The sequence below is a fragment of the Podarcis gaigeae genome (genome assembly GCF_964106915.1).
Source record: "Podarcis gaigeae genome assembly, chromosome: 15".
NCBI lineage: Eukaryota > Metazoa > Chordata > Lepidosauria > Squamata > Lacertidae > Podarcis > Podarcis gaigeae.
This window is the reverse complement of record NC_139692.1, coordinates 14,864,264-14,879,300: the sequence shown is the minus strand read 5'-3', so window position 1 is coordinate 14,879,300 and position 15,037 is coordinate 14,864,264. Positions and strand designations below refer to the sequence as shown.

The 15,037-nt window shown below is 42.7% G+C and overlaps 1 protein-coding gene across 2 annotated transcripts in view; it reads left to right on the top strand.

Annotated features, from left to right (window-relative positions):
- The window catches only part of KIRREL3 (kirre like nephrin family adhesion molecule 3), a 761,495-nt gene that overhangs the window by 459,618 nt on the left and 286,840 nt on the right, over positions 1-15,037 (top strand). For both annotated transcript variants that reach the window (XM_083713549.1, XM_083713548.1), the window contains exons 4-5: positions 10,855-11,004; positions 13,964-14,113. In XM_083713549.1, the coding sequence (XP_083569675.1) occupies positions 10,855-11,004; positions 13,964-14,113 (300 nt within the window). The remainder of the gene's footprint in view (positions 1-10,854; positions 11,005-13,963; positions 14,114-15,037) is intronic.

Genomic DNA, 15,037 nt, shown 5'->3' with positions numbered 1-15,037 from the left:
CTCCATCTCTTATTTTTTCCAATATCTTCTCCTTCTTTTCATTCCAGAGCTTTTTCTTGATCGTATTTTGTTGTATTAGAAACCCTCTCATAACTGCTTTACTTGCGTCCCAGATTGTTCTTTTTTCCACAGTGGTATTTAAATTTATCTCAAAATAATCCTTTAAAGTTTTTTGGGCCTTCTTAACAATCTTCTCGTCCCTTAGTAAGGTGTCATTCATTTTCCATCTGAAGGATCCGGTTGTATTTAGTCTCAATTCCATTTTCAAAGCATTATGGTCGGAGCAGGTTTTTGGGCAGATTTCCACCTTTCTAGTCTTGGGTGCCAGTCCTCTAGTTATCCATATTTGGTCGATTCGTGTCCATGTCAGATGAGCTTCAGAAAAGAAAGTCCCTTCTTTTCCTAGGGGGTTCTTAACCCTCCATATGTCAATTAAGTCCACATTGTCAGTCATTTCAAAGAAAGTTTTAGGTAATCTGCCATCTTTCGTTATGTTAGCACTTTGCGACTTATCCATATTTACAGACACAACCCCATTCATATCACCCATCATGATGATGTTGTTGTAGTCTAAGTAATCCAGCATAATCTCATGCAGCTTCCTGAAAAATTCCGATTTTCCTTCATTTGGAGCATATATTCCTAATATCAAAAATTTTTCTCCTTGTGTCTGAATTTCAATCGCCAAAATTCTGCCGTGTTCATCTTTAAATAAGAATTTCGGTGACAGGCTCTCCTTTGCATATATCACCACTCCTCTTTTCTTAACTTTATCTGAAGAAATAAATTCTTGGCCTAATCTTTTATTAATTAGCACTTTTCTGTGGAGCCTTGTCACATGCGTTTCTTGCAGGCAAATAATGTCCAATTGTTCTTTTTTTCAAAATATGAAATACTTTTCTTCTTTTTTCCGGAGAATTTCCGCCATTTATATTCCAACTGAGAAGCTGCAACGACATCCTGGTCTAATTGGTGGGTCTACAGTGGGGTGTCTAGGTTTCCCTCCGATCCCGGAGGTGGTAATGCTGGTCCAGATCCAGACGGTGTAGGCTTTGGAGATGGTCCCGGTGGTGGTGGTGGCCAAGAAGCTGCGGCTCCTTTCTGGAGGTCCTCCTCGTGGTCATGTAAGAACTTCTGTTGGTCCTCAGGTGTTTTAATTCTTACTTTCCTTCCTTTGTAGGTAAATGATAATCCTTGTGGAAATTCCCACCTATAAGGGATTGTGTTGTATCTCAACAGTTTGGTCAAATCTGTATAAGTGGTCCTAAGATCCAAAAGGTGTTTGGGTATGTCTCTGTAAATTTCAGCCTTTTTACCTTCTATCTCCAAAGATTTTTTAAAATGTAGGCCTAGTATCTTATCTCTTTCCTCTCTTGATCTCAGAATAACCAAACAGTCTCTGGACTTATCCTTCTTTATCAATTTTCCCAGTCTGAAGGCCGTCACAATTTTAAAATCCTTATCTTCCTCAATCCCCCAGAATTTGGAGAACAAAAGTGTTAGAAATCCCTGTAAATTTCCCTCCTCCAGTTCTGGGATGGCCCTTAATCTGAGATTATTTTCCTTACTTTTCAATTCAACCAATGACAGGTAGGCTTGTTGTTCCCCTACCTGTCTTTTCAGAGGCCTTACTTCCCCCTTAATCTCATCAACCTTTTTGTTCGCCTGTTCTGCTTTTTGACTGGCTTCCACAGCAAGCTTATAATTTTCAGTCGTTGCCCCTTGCAATTTTTCAATTGCCTGAGTATGCTGAGAAACCTGCTCAGATAATTTACTAATAGAGGATGTAGCTTGGTCAATTTTTGATGATTGATTGTCCACTTTTTGGTTTAAAATTGCCAGTTGTTCCAAAATTTGTTTCAGGGAACTCTCAAGAGTCTCCTCCACTTGACATATTTTAACTTGAGATGCCAGTGATTGAACCTGCAACCGTCTGCATCTAAAATGTGTGTTTTGTCCCCAAACTATTGTTATGAGTTTGTGGGGAGTAGGCTGTATGTTGAGACCCTTCTAACCCCTCGATGCTAAGTGTTAAAGTATAAGACAGACTAGCTTCCTGATGAGGTGATCTCCTGGGTGATGAGCCATTAAGGGAAGAAAGGAAGTGATGTGAGCTCAAGGAAAAATCAGCAAGCTGGGAGAAACAGAGAGACAGAGCAATGTTTGATTTCTGTTTGACACCAAGGCTGCAGCTATAGGAGAAACAAAACCCACTTGGGGTGCTAATGGTGTGAACCCCTCCATCGTAGGCTCAGGTTGTATATATGTGTAAATAAGCAATATATCATAAAGACACCACAGTTTCCAATGTGCCTCATTCCAAAAGGAAAGGTGAATCCTGGGTAAGCTCCTGGAACCCCTGGAATCTAGGATTGCGCATTGTTCTGTGCCTTTGAGCATGTCTGCACTGAAGCATCTCACCATCAGGTATCTGAAGAAGTGTGCATGCACACGAAAGCTCATACTAAGAACTAACTTAGTTGGTCTTTAAGGTGCTACTGGAAGGAAAAAAAATTTGTTTCATCTCACCATCAGTTTTCCATTTTAACATCAGCTGAAAGTATGGAAGAAAGCTGAGGGCAGGGGAGAGAAAAGAAAATACACATGATGTCGAACTGGGTTTTCCAGAGTGTATGAATTATGTGGACTGCATCCTCTTTATTCACTTTACAAGTCTGTCCCTGCCCATAGTCTGCAGCAAGAGGTCTAGGAGTAGGGGAGAAATTTGGTTCGAAATGAGAAACTGAGACCAACTGAAAAGGACCAGTTCTTCTGTTCTTAGTCTTGACCTGGCCTGCAGGCCCTTCTGATAGCAATGAGTGATGTGCAAATTCCCTTTCCCTGACATGTCTTGATTTCCATTTGCTTTTTGTGAATTGTGAAATGTGTTGCGTATTGATAAAACACTTTTAAAAAAATTGACAACCTGTTACTCCTTTGTCTTTTGGTTGCTCACACTGCCTTCACTCCTTTCTTCTCAAAGGAAAAAAAGTCGTCCTAAGGTGATCCACCCAGGAGCATGCCAGGTCCCACCCGTGGATAGTGATTAGCAGTTTGAGAAGCACGGCTTTAAGGATTGCCATTTGCAGACGGTTTCATAAGACTTTTAGTGAAGTTGATTATTTTTAGGGATAGGGAAATCTGTCCATTTTGGTTGCTCATTTTTGCAGTCTTAAGTTCAGTTCTCCACATTTCTGTTAAAAAATAGTACTCTTCGAATGCATCAGTATTTTAATGCAAATTTCTTCTAATATACAGAATTTTGCAAGCAATTTTCCAAATGTGTTTTATATGTTATTTTCATCAATATAGGCAAAGGTATGCAAACCTTTCCCCTAATTTGTGGCTTTCCATGAGCATTGTTTGGATTGGAGAACTTCATCATAATATTCAGAGAAGTGAAGTTTGGAAGGATAGTGTTTTCAGTTTGCATATTGGTTTGGAAAATGCAAATTTGATGGGTTCTCAATAAAAATTTGAACTGAACGGCGTTTCTCTCCTCTCTCTCTAACCTTTACCTAGCTAAGCCGGATTTGTTTGGCTTTGGGTGTGTATTTACTGTATCAGATTCTTATCAGAGGCTTGCTATATTCAAGTACATACTCAGAAATGCTAGAAACATGCAATTTCAATGTGGATTTGTATGCATACTTGGTGGCACCACATGTCCTAGTACATGAGTTGAGACGTAGCAAATCCACGTTCAAAGCTAACCATGATATATGGCGAGAATGTCAATTTTACATTCATTTGACTAAATAGCCCTTAAAGTGATTTGATGAACATTTCCCATCTCAGTCACTTCCTAATATTTCTGCTCTGTTGCACCATTGATTTTTCTCAACTTATTGCCACAATTGATTATGTATGAGCATGAATATGCTTCTTACTTAATAGGATAACACTGCAATGCTAAACACATTTACTAGTGAATAATCCTATAATTATTTGGAGAGAAAGGAAAGCAGAATCGTTTGCTGTTTTTCTTTAAAAAAAAATTAAAAATACTTGCATGTAAAGGCCAGAATCGAAAGAGCCTTATGCATATACCTACAGTACATGATTTGGGTTTGGATAAGAGGACTTTCTTCATTCTCCTTCAAAAATGCAGCACCTCACAGTCCATTGGTTATCCCTCTAGAACATCCCCTGACCTTCAAGACTTCCCAAAGATTAAGGATGCTTCAGGAGTTTGGAACTGGATGTTTGTGCATTCCAACATGAGCTGACTTAATCCCTGTCTCCTGGACAGAGATGTGGACTTTTGGGCTTCCGCTGCCTTTGGGCTTCCCATAGGCATCTGGATGGACTCTGTGTGAACAGACCAGGCCTTTGATCTATGAGAACAGATAAGCCCTTGGTCTCATCCAGCAGGGCTCTTCTTATGTGGATCAGAATTTAGTTACCCACCGGCTTTTGCACTTTCCAAAATAACTGACAGTGCTTTCAGCTCAGTATACGTATATCTTGTGCATATATAGCTTGTATTTAAAATGCATGTTTTGAGAGAACATGGGTTATAGAAACAGATATTAATATATATATTTAAATGTGCGCTTTTGTGTGAAATTAGTGCAATTTGATGCTGAAGCAGGCTAGAGCAGACTTGTGGGTAAACACGCATGAAAGTTGCAGGAATTGAATACAGATCAAAAACTGGGATGCATGTATGTGCTTCCAGGTGAGTCACATGACCCATCTCGCAATCTTCCCCACTTTTTGGGGGGCTAGATTGCGGCATGAGGCCACAGCACCCAAAATGGCTGCCATGACCTTTTGCAAAAAAAAAAAGAATGTTCCTTTTTTCTGGGACACTTGGTGGCTATGTTCTTGCATTCCTAGGGGGGAGACGGAGAGGGATGTGTATAGAAAGTAGCCTACTGTACAAAGGTAAAATTTACATTTGTTGCTCTGCCCAGGTTTGCCTCTAGCCCCACCCATCAGTGGAATGTAGTACCTGGACTGGATCCAACATTGGCCTTTCTCAGAGTAGACTCAGTGAAACTAATGGAGCCATATTGGTCGTGCTCATTAATTTCAACAGGTCAACCTAGAGTATGACCAACATTGCATGCAACCTCTTAGAAGATTGCCCAGAAGGAAGATTGCCCTTGAGCTGAAAAGGGTTCCCTCCACATGCATTAGGCAGGTAATATAATAATGGCAGCTGATGAAAATGTTATCTGTAACTTGAAAGGTATTTACATTATTCCACCTACATTCTAATAATAAAAATGATGTTCTGTCGTTCCATGTTAGCACAGTGAACAATCTGGGGAAAGTGTTTAATCAGTAGTGGTTCCTATGCTCCTGTGGTTGTTGAAGAAGCCAGGGGTTTTAAAGGTCTCAGTTCCCAGCCATGTCTAAACAAGTTTGCTTTAAGGACAAGGACAGAGGAGTCAGAGACAGAGTGGCCACATTGGGAATAATGTTCACACACGGATGAAAGGTTCTTCATCTCCATAATCATTTTTTTCTATTTGAGTTCATTCACACTTTCAAGGACTGCTTGGTTTCACTCACGTAGTTATCAGTGGGACAGTGGGGAAGGAAGAATCCTGATACTCTATATTAAGTGTGCCTCATGCTGGGATTAGTATGGGATGCATGCAACCTGAAGGTGGAAATAAAAGAGTCAAGCACAGCGTGGGGGTTGAACTATAGCCTGCTTTATTTAAACACAAGCCACCTGCAGAGGAAAAACTATTAGTGGTGGAACTTAACAGTAATATACCAGGCCAAGCCTTCTACCAGTAAGGTGGCAAACCCTGCCTACAGGAAATGGAGTACAGATACATTGCCACATGTTTTCCCTAGCCACCCAAAGGGTGAGTAGGGAGGCCTTCCTGTATCACCACCCCCATAACTCCTAGCAAATGATGCAGTTTAGCTTCCAATGTGGTCCCTATCGGGTCCCATAGCCCTGAGCAGCAAGCCTCGGATCCTGTCCATCACTATGCAAGGTGTTTAAGGGGCACACCTGGCTGAACGTAACTGTTTCCCTTTGAACATTGCTGCCCCAGAGGAGGAAAAAGGCTGCCAAATGGGAAGTTCAAGTGTTTTAAATTATTTGTGGTGGCAATATGCTTTGATTGCTGTGAGAAGACCAGTCCCTCCATTTCAGATGTTCATGCTTATGTTGTCATAATGGCACTACACACTACACACACAGCTCTGGGGAACTGCAGAGATTGCAGAAGTAAAACCAAATCTTTAGAGAAAGAAAAGATAACACACATACGCAAGGAGGCCAGTGAGGACTGGGTATGCAAATTGGGCACCACATTACCTCCCTACCCAGAGAGTAAATGTGGAGTTGATTTGAGATGCAACTTTTCTATAATAAGGCTATACAGTCATACCTCAGGTTGAATGTGCTTCGGGTTGAGCACGTTCGAGTTGCACTCCGTGGCAACCTGGAAGTAACGGAGTGCGTTCCTTCCGGATTTCACTGCTCGCGCATGTGCAGACGCTCAAAATGACACCACGCGCATGCGCAGAAGCAGCAAAACGTGATCTGCGCACGCACAGGCGCGCCGGCGCGGCTTACGTTGTATTCAGGATGCAAACAGGGCTTTGGAACGGATCCCATTCACATCCCGAGGTACCACTGTAATCAGACCTGTTGTGTTACTACATTTTTCTTTTCTTTTTAAGGAATCTGTAAAAGGGGAAGTTGAGTACAGTCCATTGTAGGAAAGGCTACTTGGGACAGAAAGAGAAGAAGGGGTTCTTAGACATTAAGACACATGACCCAGCAACCTCACTGGAAGCTAAGCAGATCCATGTATGGTAAATGTTTGAATGACAGACCACTTGTGAACACCATATGGATTACATGGAGCACCCTCAAAGAAATCCAGGATATACAGCTAATAAAGAAGTGTGTTCATATGTGGGGGATGTTCAGGTGGTGATGGTAAAGGCTATGGAAGAGCATTCAACATCCGAGTTCGTCCTATTTTCATCTGTAATTTTTTTGAGCTTAGGGGGAACATAGGATGCAGCCTTATACTTGGTTGGCCATTCAGTTGGTCCACTTAGCTCAATGCTGTCTACACAGACTGGCAGGAGTTCTCCAGGATTTGAGACAAGAGCCTGTCCCAGCTCAACCTGGAGATGCTGGGGATTGAACCTGGGACCTTCTCCATGCAGAGCAGATACTCTACCACTGACCTGCAGCCCCTTGTCTTCAAGTTTACAAATGCTTCCCATGGTGTTGGTCATGCTTCTAAAAGTCTGCTGGAGTGATCCCAATTGCTGGGGAACATCTCAGCTCTGGCTTTGTGGATTCTTCAGCTTTTGTCATGGCAGATGGCTTGACGGTGGTTTGCTCAGGGCCGCTGCTTCGTGCTTGCCATCTTGTCTGCAGTGTAGCGCCGTCCAATGCTGATCAGTTGCATTTTGAAACTGGAGGGAAGGGGGAAGATTATTGCTTAAACTGTGGTGGTAAATTAGTTCTCTTAGTGGCTTTATTCCACAATAGGCCTCTACTGTGCCTTCTGCATTGGGAGAAGGAGAAGAAAATGAGGGCCATTGCCCACAGTGGAGAGACAATCAGGAGCCTCTAATATTAGACGGTAGGGGTGGCTCTCTTCGTGATAATTGAGCAGTTTTTGTATTCATCTGTGGGTACAAAGGGATGCTGTCAAGTTGCTTAATGAGCCACTTACCGCATCCCTCATGCATATTATCCCAGCGGCAGCAGTGCCTATAAGCCTGCACATGGAAAAATATGTGCCGTTTTACTTTCCCCCCTGGTGATGCCATCGAATGGGGTGAGGCCTCATTAGTCTGCTGAAATCACAGCAGATGCCAACTGAGTGTGCTCAAAAGATACATTCTGTTTGCTTTTAAGTTTGGGATTTATAATTGTTGGCTCTCCCCCTCTACTCCATCTGCACGGCTCTTCCTCAAGGAGGACTAGGCCCATGCTGAGCTTTTGTTCATTCAATGGCGAGAGTTATTTATGAACAGGACTTATATCCTGTGAATTTCCCCCCTCACTTTTAAGCTGAAAATTGTAACTTTTCTCTTCCCCCAACGTTTCCCCTTAATTCAAAACTAGCTAAGGGGATTTAAAAAGAAAGTTTTAAACACCTTAATAGAACCCTAATCTGCTTTCACGTCAAAGCTAAGGCTGCTTTTAGGTGCTGCAGTTAGTGCTTAGTAAAGCCGGGTAAATCATCCAATCAGAAATAATAAAATTTCTTCCTCTCATTCCTACCCTCCCTTTGTAGTTTAGACATCTCTCTAGCCTTGGAGAATGGCTACTGGGCCATTTTTCATGTTCGGTTAGAAATGTGAATCTGTCTCAGAAGTGCTTCTTACCAGATGGACAGAAACAAGTTGAAGCTTGTGAGTTCTGTTACCTCTTGCTAGCATGTATGATTCCAGCACCTGTTGCCCTGTAATTATATGGATTTTTCCAATCGGAAGATGTCCTCCATTTCTTTCCTAAACTAACTAGACCATAAACAGGCACATATAAGTATACATATAACTGTATTAAAATATGCATGCATTAATTTTAAAGATGCTGCCAAAATATTGTTCTGCATGGGAGTATCTTTTACAGTGGTACCTCAGGTTAAGTACTTAATTCATTCCAGAGGTCCATTCTTAACCTGAATTCATTCCAGAGGTCCATTCTTAACCTGTTCTTAACCTGAAGCACCACTTTAGCTAATGGGGCCTCCCACTGCCGCCGCGCCACCAGAACATGATTTCTGTTCTCATCCTAAAGCAAAGTTCTTAACCCGAGGTACTATTTCTGGGTTAGGGGAGTCTGTAACCTGAAGCGTATATAACCTGAAGCGTATGTAACCCGAGGTACCACTGTATATGTATACGTGTAATAGATGTAAATTTCGAGGTATAAATGTTTGCCTTTAGTTTGCTTGGCTTTAAAAGTAAAAGCAGACGACAGTGCATGGGTGGATCTACACACGGGGGGGGGGGGGAATGCTACAAATAAGTCAGAAATTAAATTGTTATAAAAAGGGGGGAAGCTATGTAAAAATCACAGTTTTATTCTTTTCCAGCGCCATCTGGTGTTGTATGTTTATAACGCATTCAAAACGTTGTTTGTTTACTAATGTAGCCGAGTCCCCAGAGTGACTTTGTGCAAACTGAACACTATAGAGAAAAATTTCCACCAGCCTTCTAGTGTTGTATCAGCAGTACCCCTAATTTAAAGGCTACTCCCCCCCCCACCGCATCCCCATTTCCCCTCCAAAAAGAAAAATCCCTGATGGGCCTGAACATAAAATCCCTGATGGGCTTGAAGATAAAAGTAGCCATTAGAATTAACAATTTTTTAGAGTGAATACAATGATCAGATTGTTAGCAGGGCTAATCCAAAAGACACTACTAAATCATGTGCCTCCTCCATGAGAGGTCCAGAGGGTGGCAACATGAGAGCAGGCCTTTTCTGCGGTGGCCCCCCACTTGTGGAATGCTATCCCCAGGGAGGGCTTGCCTGGTACCCTCATTAAATACCTTTAGGCACAAGGCAAAAACATTCCTCTTATTCCAGGCCTTTGGCTAATTAAACAATCTATGGCCTTTTAAACTGGGGGGGAGCTCAATTGTTTTTGATTGTTACTATGTATGTAGGGTATTATAGGATTTAATAATAATAATAATTCAAAAGTATCGGGCTTGTTAATTATGTTATGTATTTTGTGTTATTATACCACAAACCACCCTGTGATCTTTGAATGAAGGGCAGTATATAAATTTAATAAATATTAATAAATAACAATGGTAAAAAACAGAGCAAACCATTCAGTAGATGGGACCCTTTCTTTACATGTTTCACCTGAGAGCCCTGTCTTTTGCACCTATGCATTTGCAACTTATACATACATACGTAGCCTCCATCAGGCTTTCAGATGAATTGCAGGAGATAATATGTGGAGACAGTAAACACAATCCAGATTCCCCACTTTGCGTGTTCCCTACATTTGTGAAGAGGTCCAGATTTATGTTTTGAATTGGTGCCAGGAACATCACTGCCCTTCTCTGGCCAAGAATGGGAACTGCAGATATTACTTCCAAATCTATTGACATGGTTGTTGGAATTCCTGTCAATAATAGGCCATGGAAGTGACAGTGGGGACTGCCCCACTTTCCCTCTCATCCAGTTGTTAATCATGTGAAGGGGAATGCCCAAATAGGCCTTGAATCTTAGAGAATTCCATGTCCACTAAGAGGTCCTATGAGATGATATCGCAGGGGTAGTATAGGCATATAATGTACACTCACCTGTACAGATATACCCCATACCGTCCAACATTTTGAAGCCAATATTCAAGATGCCATCTTCCCATTTTGGGGGGTGAGAGTATAGTGGTCATTTTGGTGTCTGTGTTATTGGGTAAGATCACAGCAACCAAAGTGGCTGCCATTCTCTCAATAAAAAATGGCATGTCCCAATTTTTCCAGGACACTTGCAGGGCATTATACCTCCAACAGCAAATGAACAGCAGGATTTGTGGTGCCAGTGGGCACAATGCCTCTTCCTCTCTCATATAGGGGTGGTGGAGCCTTGACAGGCTTCAGAAGCTTAAACATTACTATGGTTGGATGCAGCAAGTGAACTTTATTTTATTGTAATTTATCCCACTTTTTCTCCAAGGAAATACTGGTGGCATACATGGTTGTCTCTCTCCCCATAACAGCCCTGTGAAGTAAGTTAAGCTGAGGAACATATTTGTGTTTTAATTCTTGTATCATTGTTGCTGAGGTTTGTTTTGTTTTCTTTCAGATGTCTATTGTGGCATTAAGCGGTATATAAATTCATAAATAACACCATCAACAATTTACGCCCCTTTTTTTCTCTTTCTGCAGGCCCAGCATCTTCTTTCACCCAGCAACCTCAGGACCAGGTAGTGATCGCAGGGCAGCCTGTGACCCTGCTGTGTGCTATCCCAGAGTACAACGGAATTGTGCTGTGGATTAAAGATGGACTCGCTCTCGGCGTAGGCCGGGATCTCTCAAGTAAGCCTTCTAGATTTGCTTACATCAGCGGCAGCTCCTGTTACGTGTTATGACATATGGGCTTGAGAAACACATCCTGACCACTTCCAGCTTCTGTTAAGCTAAGGGCAGGGTGAGGCGGGGTGCAGGGAGACAGGAAGAACACTAATGGCAAATGCATAGCCAGCAAGGGAGTACAAAGGGCAGAGTGTCCTGTACAAATGAGCCCACCTGACATGGAACATTTTATATATGGTGTCAGTTGGGGTAGATCTACACACAGAAAAACCCCCACTATAAGTAAGTCAGAAATTAACTTGTTATAACAAAAGGGGGGAAAACCGCTATGGAAAATCGCTGAGAATTTCCTCCTCTCTCCAGCGCCATCTGGTGTTGCATGTTTATAACGCATACAAAACACTTTCTCTTTACTATTGTAACTGAGTCCCTGATCTGTTCTGGCCTGTTGGTGTAAATAGGCATCCTTGGTGCTATAGTCTATTTCCTTGCCATTACCTCCTTTGACCAGAGGTGGGTGATGGCACACAGGTTGACACCCCATAGGTTACCAGGGCAAGACCCGTAGCAGTTCACACTGAGATGCTCAACTGCAATGATCAAGTTATAGAACCTAACAGGGATCTCAAAAGACTTGCATGGCATCTGGAAAATTAGATGCAGCAAAAGAAAACAACCCATTTTGGAGGCAGGTTGTTGGAACAATGAGTGAAGCTTAAAAATGAAATATGTATTAAATAGTATTTGAGAGGGGGAATTGAGTGAGTCTCAGCTTCACTAAAAATTTAGCTAGTGCAGTAAGAGAGAGAGAGAGAGAGAGAGAGAGAGAGAGAGAGAGAGTGTAAAAAGAAAAGTTAGGGAGGGGCCATAACTCAGTGGTAAAAGGGTCCCAGCAGGGATGGAGGAAATGGAGGAAACTAGAGATTTTATAGTTCCTCTTAGACCTCCTGGAGACTATGGTGCATGGTAGGGCCTAGATTTTATTGACGAACATCTGAAAGACATTCAGAACATAAGCCTCTGAATTGTTTCCCGTAAAAACTTGGAATGTGGGGGACGCTCTCATCGACAGCTCAGGCTCTGAGAAGTTTACAACAAGGGATAAACTGAAGCACATTGTCACAGTCCTATTAACAGGCTGTCAAACCCAGCCTCCCTTAGTCTATTTTAAGTTGGGCAATGTTTGCCTCCATGTACTGAGGGAAGGGACCACGTACTGTGCCAACAAAGAAATGATTCCCTCTCTTCCAGCACTGCGATTTTTGTGGCAGAGCTTTGGAATATAGGGAGAAACGAACCCTGTTCAAGCAGTCACCATGCATGAGTGTGAGCAATCATGCAAGGGAGGGGAGCATGCTCAAGGTGTGATGTAGAGCCCTGCTTTATGCAGAGACCTTCCACAAGCAGAGGAGAGTCATAGAATCGTACAGCTGGAAGGGATCCCGAGGGTCATCTAGTCCAACCCCCTACACTGCAAGAATCTTTTGCCCAACATGAGGCTCAAACCCACAACCCTGAGATTAAGAGTCTCACGCTCTACCGATTACTTAAAACATTTGCCCTCAGAATTTAATGTGGGGGCTCTACATAATATCAATATGACATGCTTGGCAACTCAGCCTCACTCCCGCTTGTGTGATTGCTCACATGTGATGCTGATGTGCATCCAAACAGGGCTTTGAGAGTGTGGAAAAGCTGTGCAACTATGCTTCTTTGAGGGGCTGCAATCTCTACCAAAGACTGACATTAAATGCAAGAAGTCTTCTGCACCCCACAAGCTCCTTATTTCTTAAAACATTATATACTGCTTAATTGTAAATAGAACCTCTAAGTTGGTTAAAATGTTTACTAAAACATACATTGCTTTAACCTGGCTTACCCCTCCTGATATCTATTCCAGCTATCTGTACAGCTATCCACATATCTCTGTATTAAGGTCCAGTGATTGGAGCAGCATAGGGAATTGCCCTTGCACATACATGTGCACACATGCATGGCTTGCTACATGGAGCAACCTCTGTGGGTTTAAGCACCATGTCATTTTGCTATGTTGTGCGAATCAGAATTTCAGCCCCTTGTATGCCTGAAACTGATAAAAATTCCAGTCCTTACTCTCTCTAGGCCTCAGGAGTCTATTGTAAAATGGGAATACTTCTACATGCCTCAGAGCAATGATTTGAGGCACTCTCTTACTGTACCCATGGGGGTGATTGGTGTATCAGAGAGGCGCTTCTTCAGAGCATTGCAAAAGTTGAGCTCTGTTCCAATGAATGAAGTCAAAAAAGTATAAGGAGAAGCATTTTATCCCTCCCTCCCTTCCTCCCTCCCTCCCTCCTTCCTTCCTTCCTTCCTTCCTTCCTTCCTTCCTTCCTTCCTTCCTTCCTGTTTCCAGAATATGAAGCAGCCAACAAGCTGGATATACAGTATAACACACACATACTTTACGTTCCTCTGATTGCGAATTTATCTTTATGGATAAATTTATGGATATCTTCAGATAGCCATTCTCTGCAAAGTTCAGAACAGGAAATGAGTAACAGGAGCTAATATGGCTGACGTATCATTCTGAGCAACTTTGGCAATTAACTTTGCTGGGTCTGCTTTAGCAAGCTGGGTCTCTGCCTGCTTGTGCGATACCAGCTCAGCTAGTCATCTAATTAGCTAAATACAAACAAACCCTTCATTTGTATTTCTTGTGGTTCATGAGAGCAAATCCTGCTGTTGATAGCTTGAAAAACAAAGCGGGGGGGGGGGACAGGAGAGCGTGCCAAGCTGCCTCGGCTTCGCAGCTCATTAATCATCAGACTTGGGAAGGGCTGATTTGGGGGGGGGGAGGTCTCTCTATCCCTATGACAGTATAGGTAACTGGGGAGATGAAGCCCATAGCAGGACCCTGCTAAGACTCGGTCAAACAGTGTGCTGTTTTTCAGCTCTATCCTTATTTGCTTTTTGTACCCCAAAGGTTACCCACGCTACTTGGTTGTGGGGGACCATCTGTCAGGGGAGCATCACCTGAAGATCCTGAGAGCAGATCTGCAAGATGATGCTCTGTATGAGTGCCAGGCCATTCAAGCAGCCATCCGTTCCAGACCAGCCCGGCTGACCGTTCTCGGTAAGAATGTGATTTCTCGCTGGAAAAAAATGCACAATTCCCTCTCTCTCTTCCTCTTCTTCCTTGACCTTGAAATGAGTTAAAAGGCTCATTCAGAAAGAATGTATGTGCACTGCTTAAAAAGTGAGTTTCTTCAGCAGATGAAAAACCAAGTGTGTTTTTAGGCTCACAACATCCCTGGTGATTGCCCATTCTGAGTGGGGCTGATGGGAATTGGAGTCCAGGAGTACCTGGAGGGCACTTTTGGTTTGGTTACCCCAGGTTATCTCACGCATGCCATTTTTCTGTCAACATCAAGCACTGTTACGGAACGGGGATGTGTGGGGATATAGCCTGTGGTGATGGGCTGGGAAATGTGGAGGTGACTGCTTGCTGTTGTTGCTAGTTATAGTCACATGCTTTGCATTTCATGTAGTTCGATTCTGAGTGCAGTGTTGACTGTGCAAGTAGTTTAAGTTGCAAACACATTGAGATGTGGCAGGAGTCGGGGCGAGGAGGTCCTGCCCCGTGAGGGAGAACCCATGGGCTGCTTCAGCCGCCATTTTGTATGAAACCTTCCATGGCTCAGAGAGCAAGAAGCAGAGTAGTAGCAGACACATTTGAAGATGAGGTGGGGATGACTCTTGTCTCTCTTCTTAGAATTTCAAATCACTGATTTGGATCCTGTCTAAGTTAGTTGAACTTCAGTCCCATCGAAATCAATGGATCAAGTTATTAATGACTTATGCCTCATTTATTTCAATGGGAACTAAGTTGAACAAACTTTGTGGTTGTAGCCAAGTAAGTTCTGTTCAGAGTAGGCCCACTGAAGTCAATGGGCCTAAGTTAGCTGTATCAATCATCTTCAGTGGGTTTACTCTGATTAGAACTAGCAGTGGACCCAACCCCTTAGCCCCAAATCCAAGCCATTGTAAATTGCCTCAA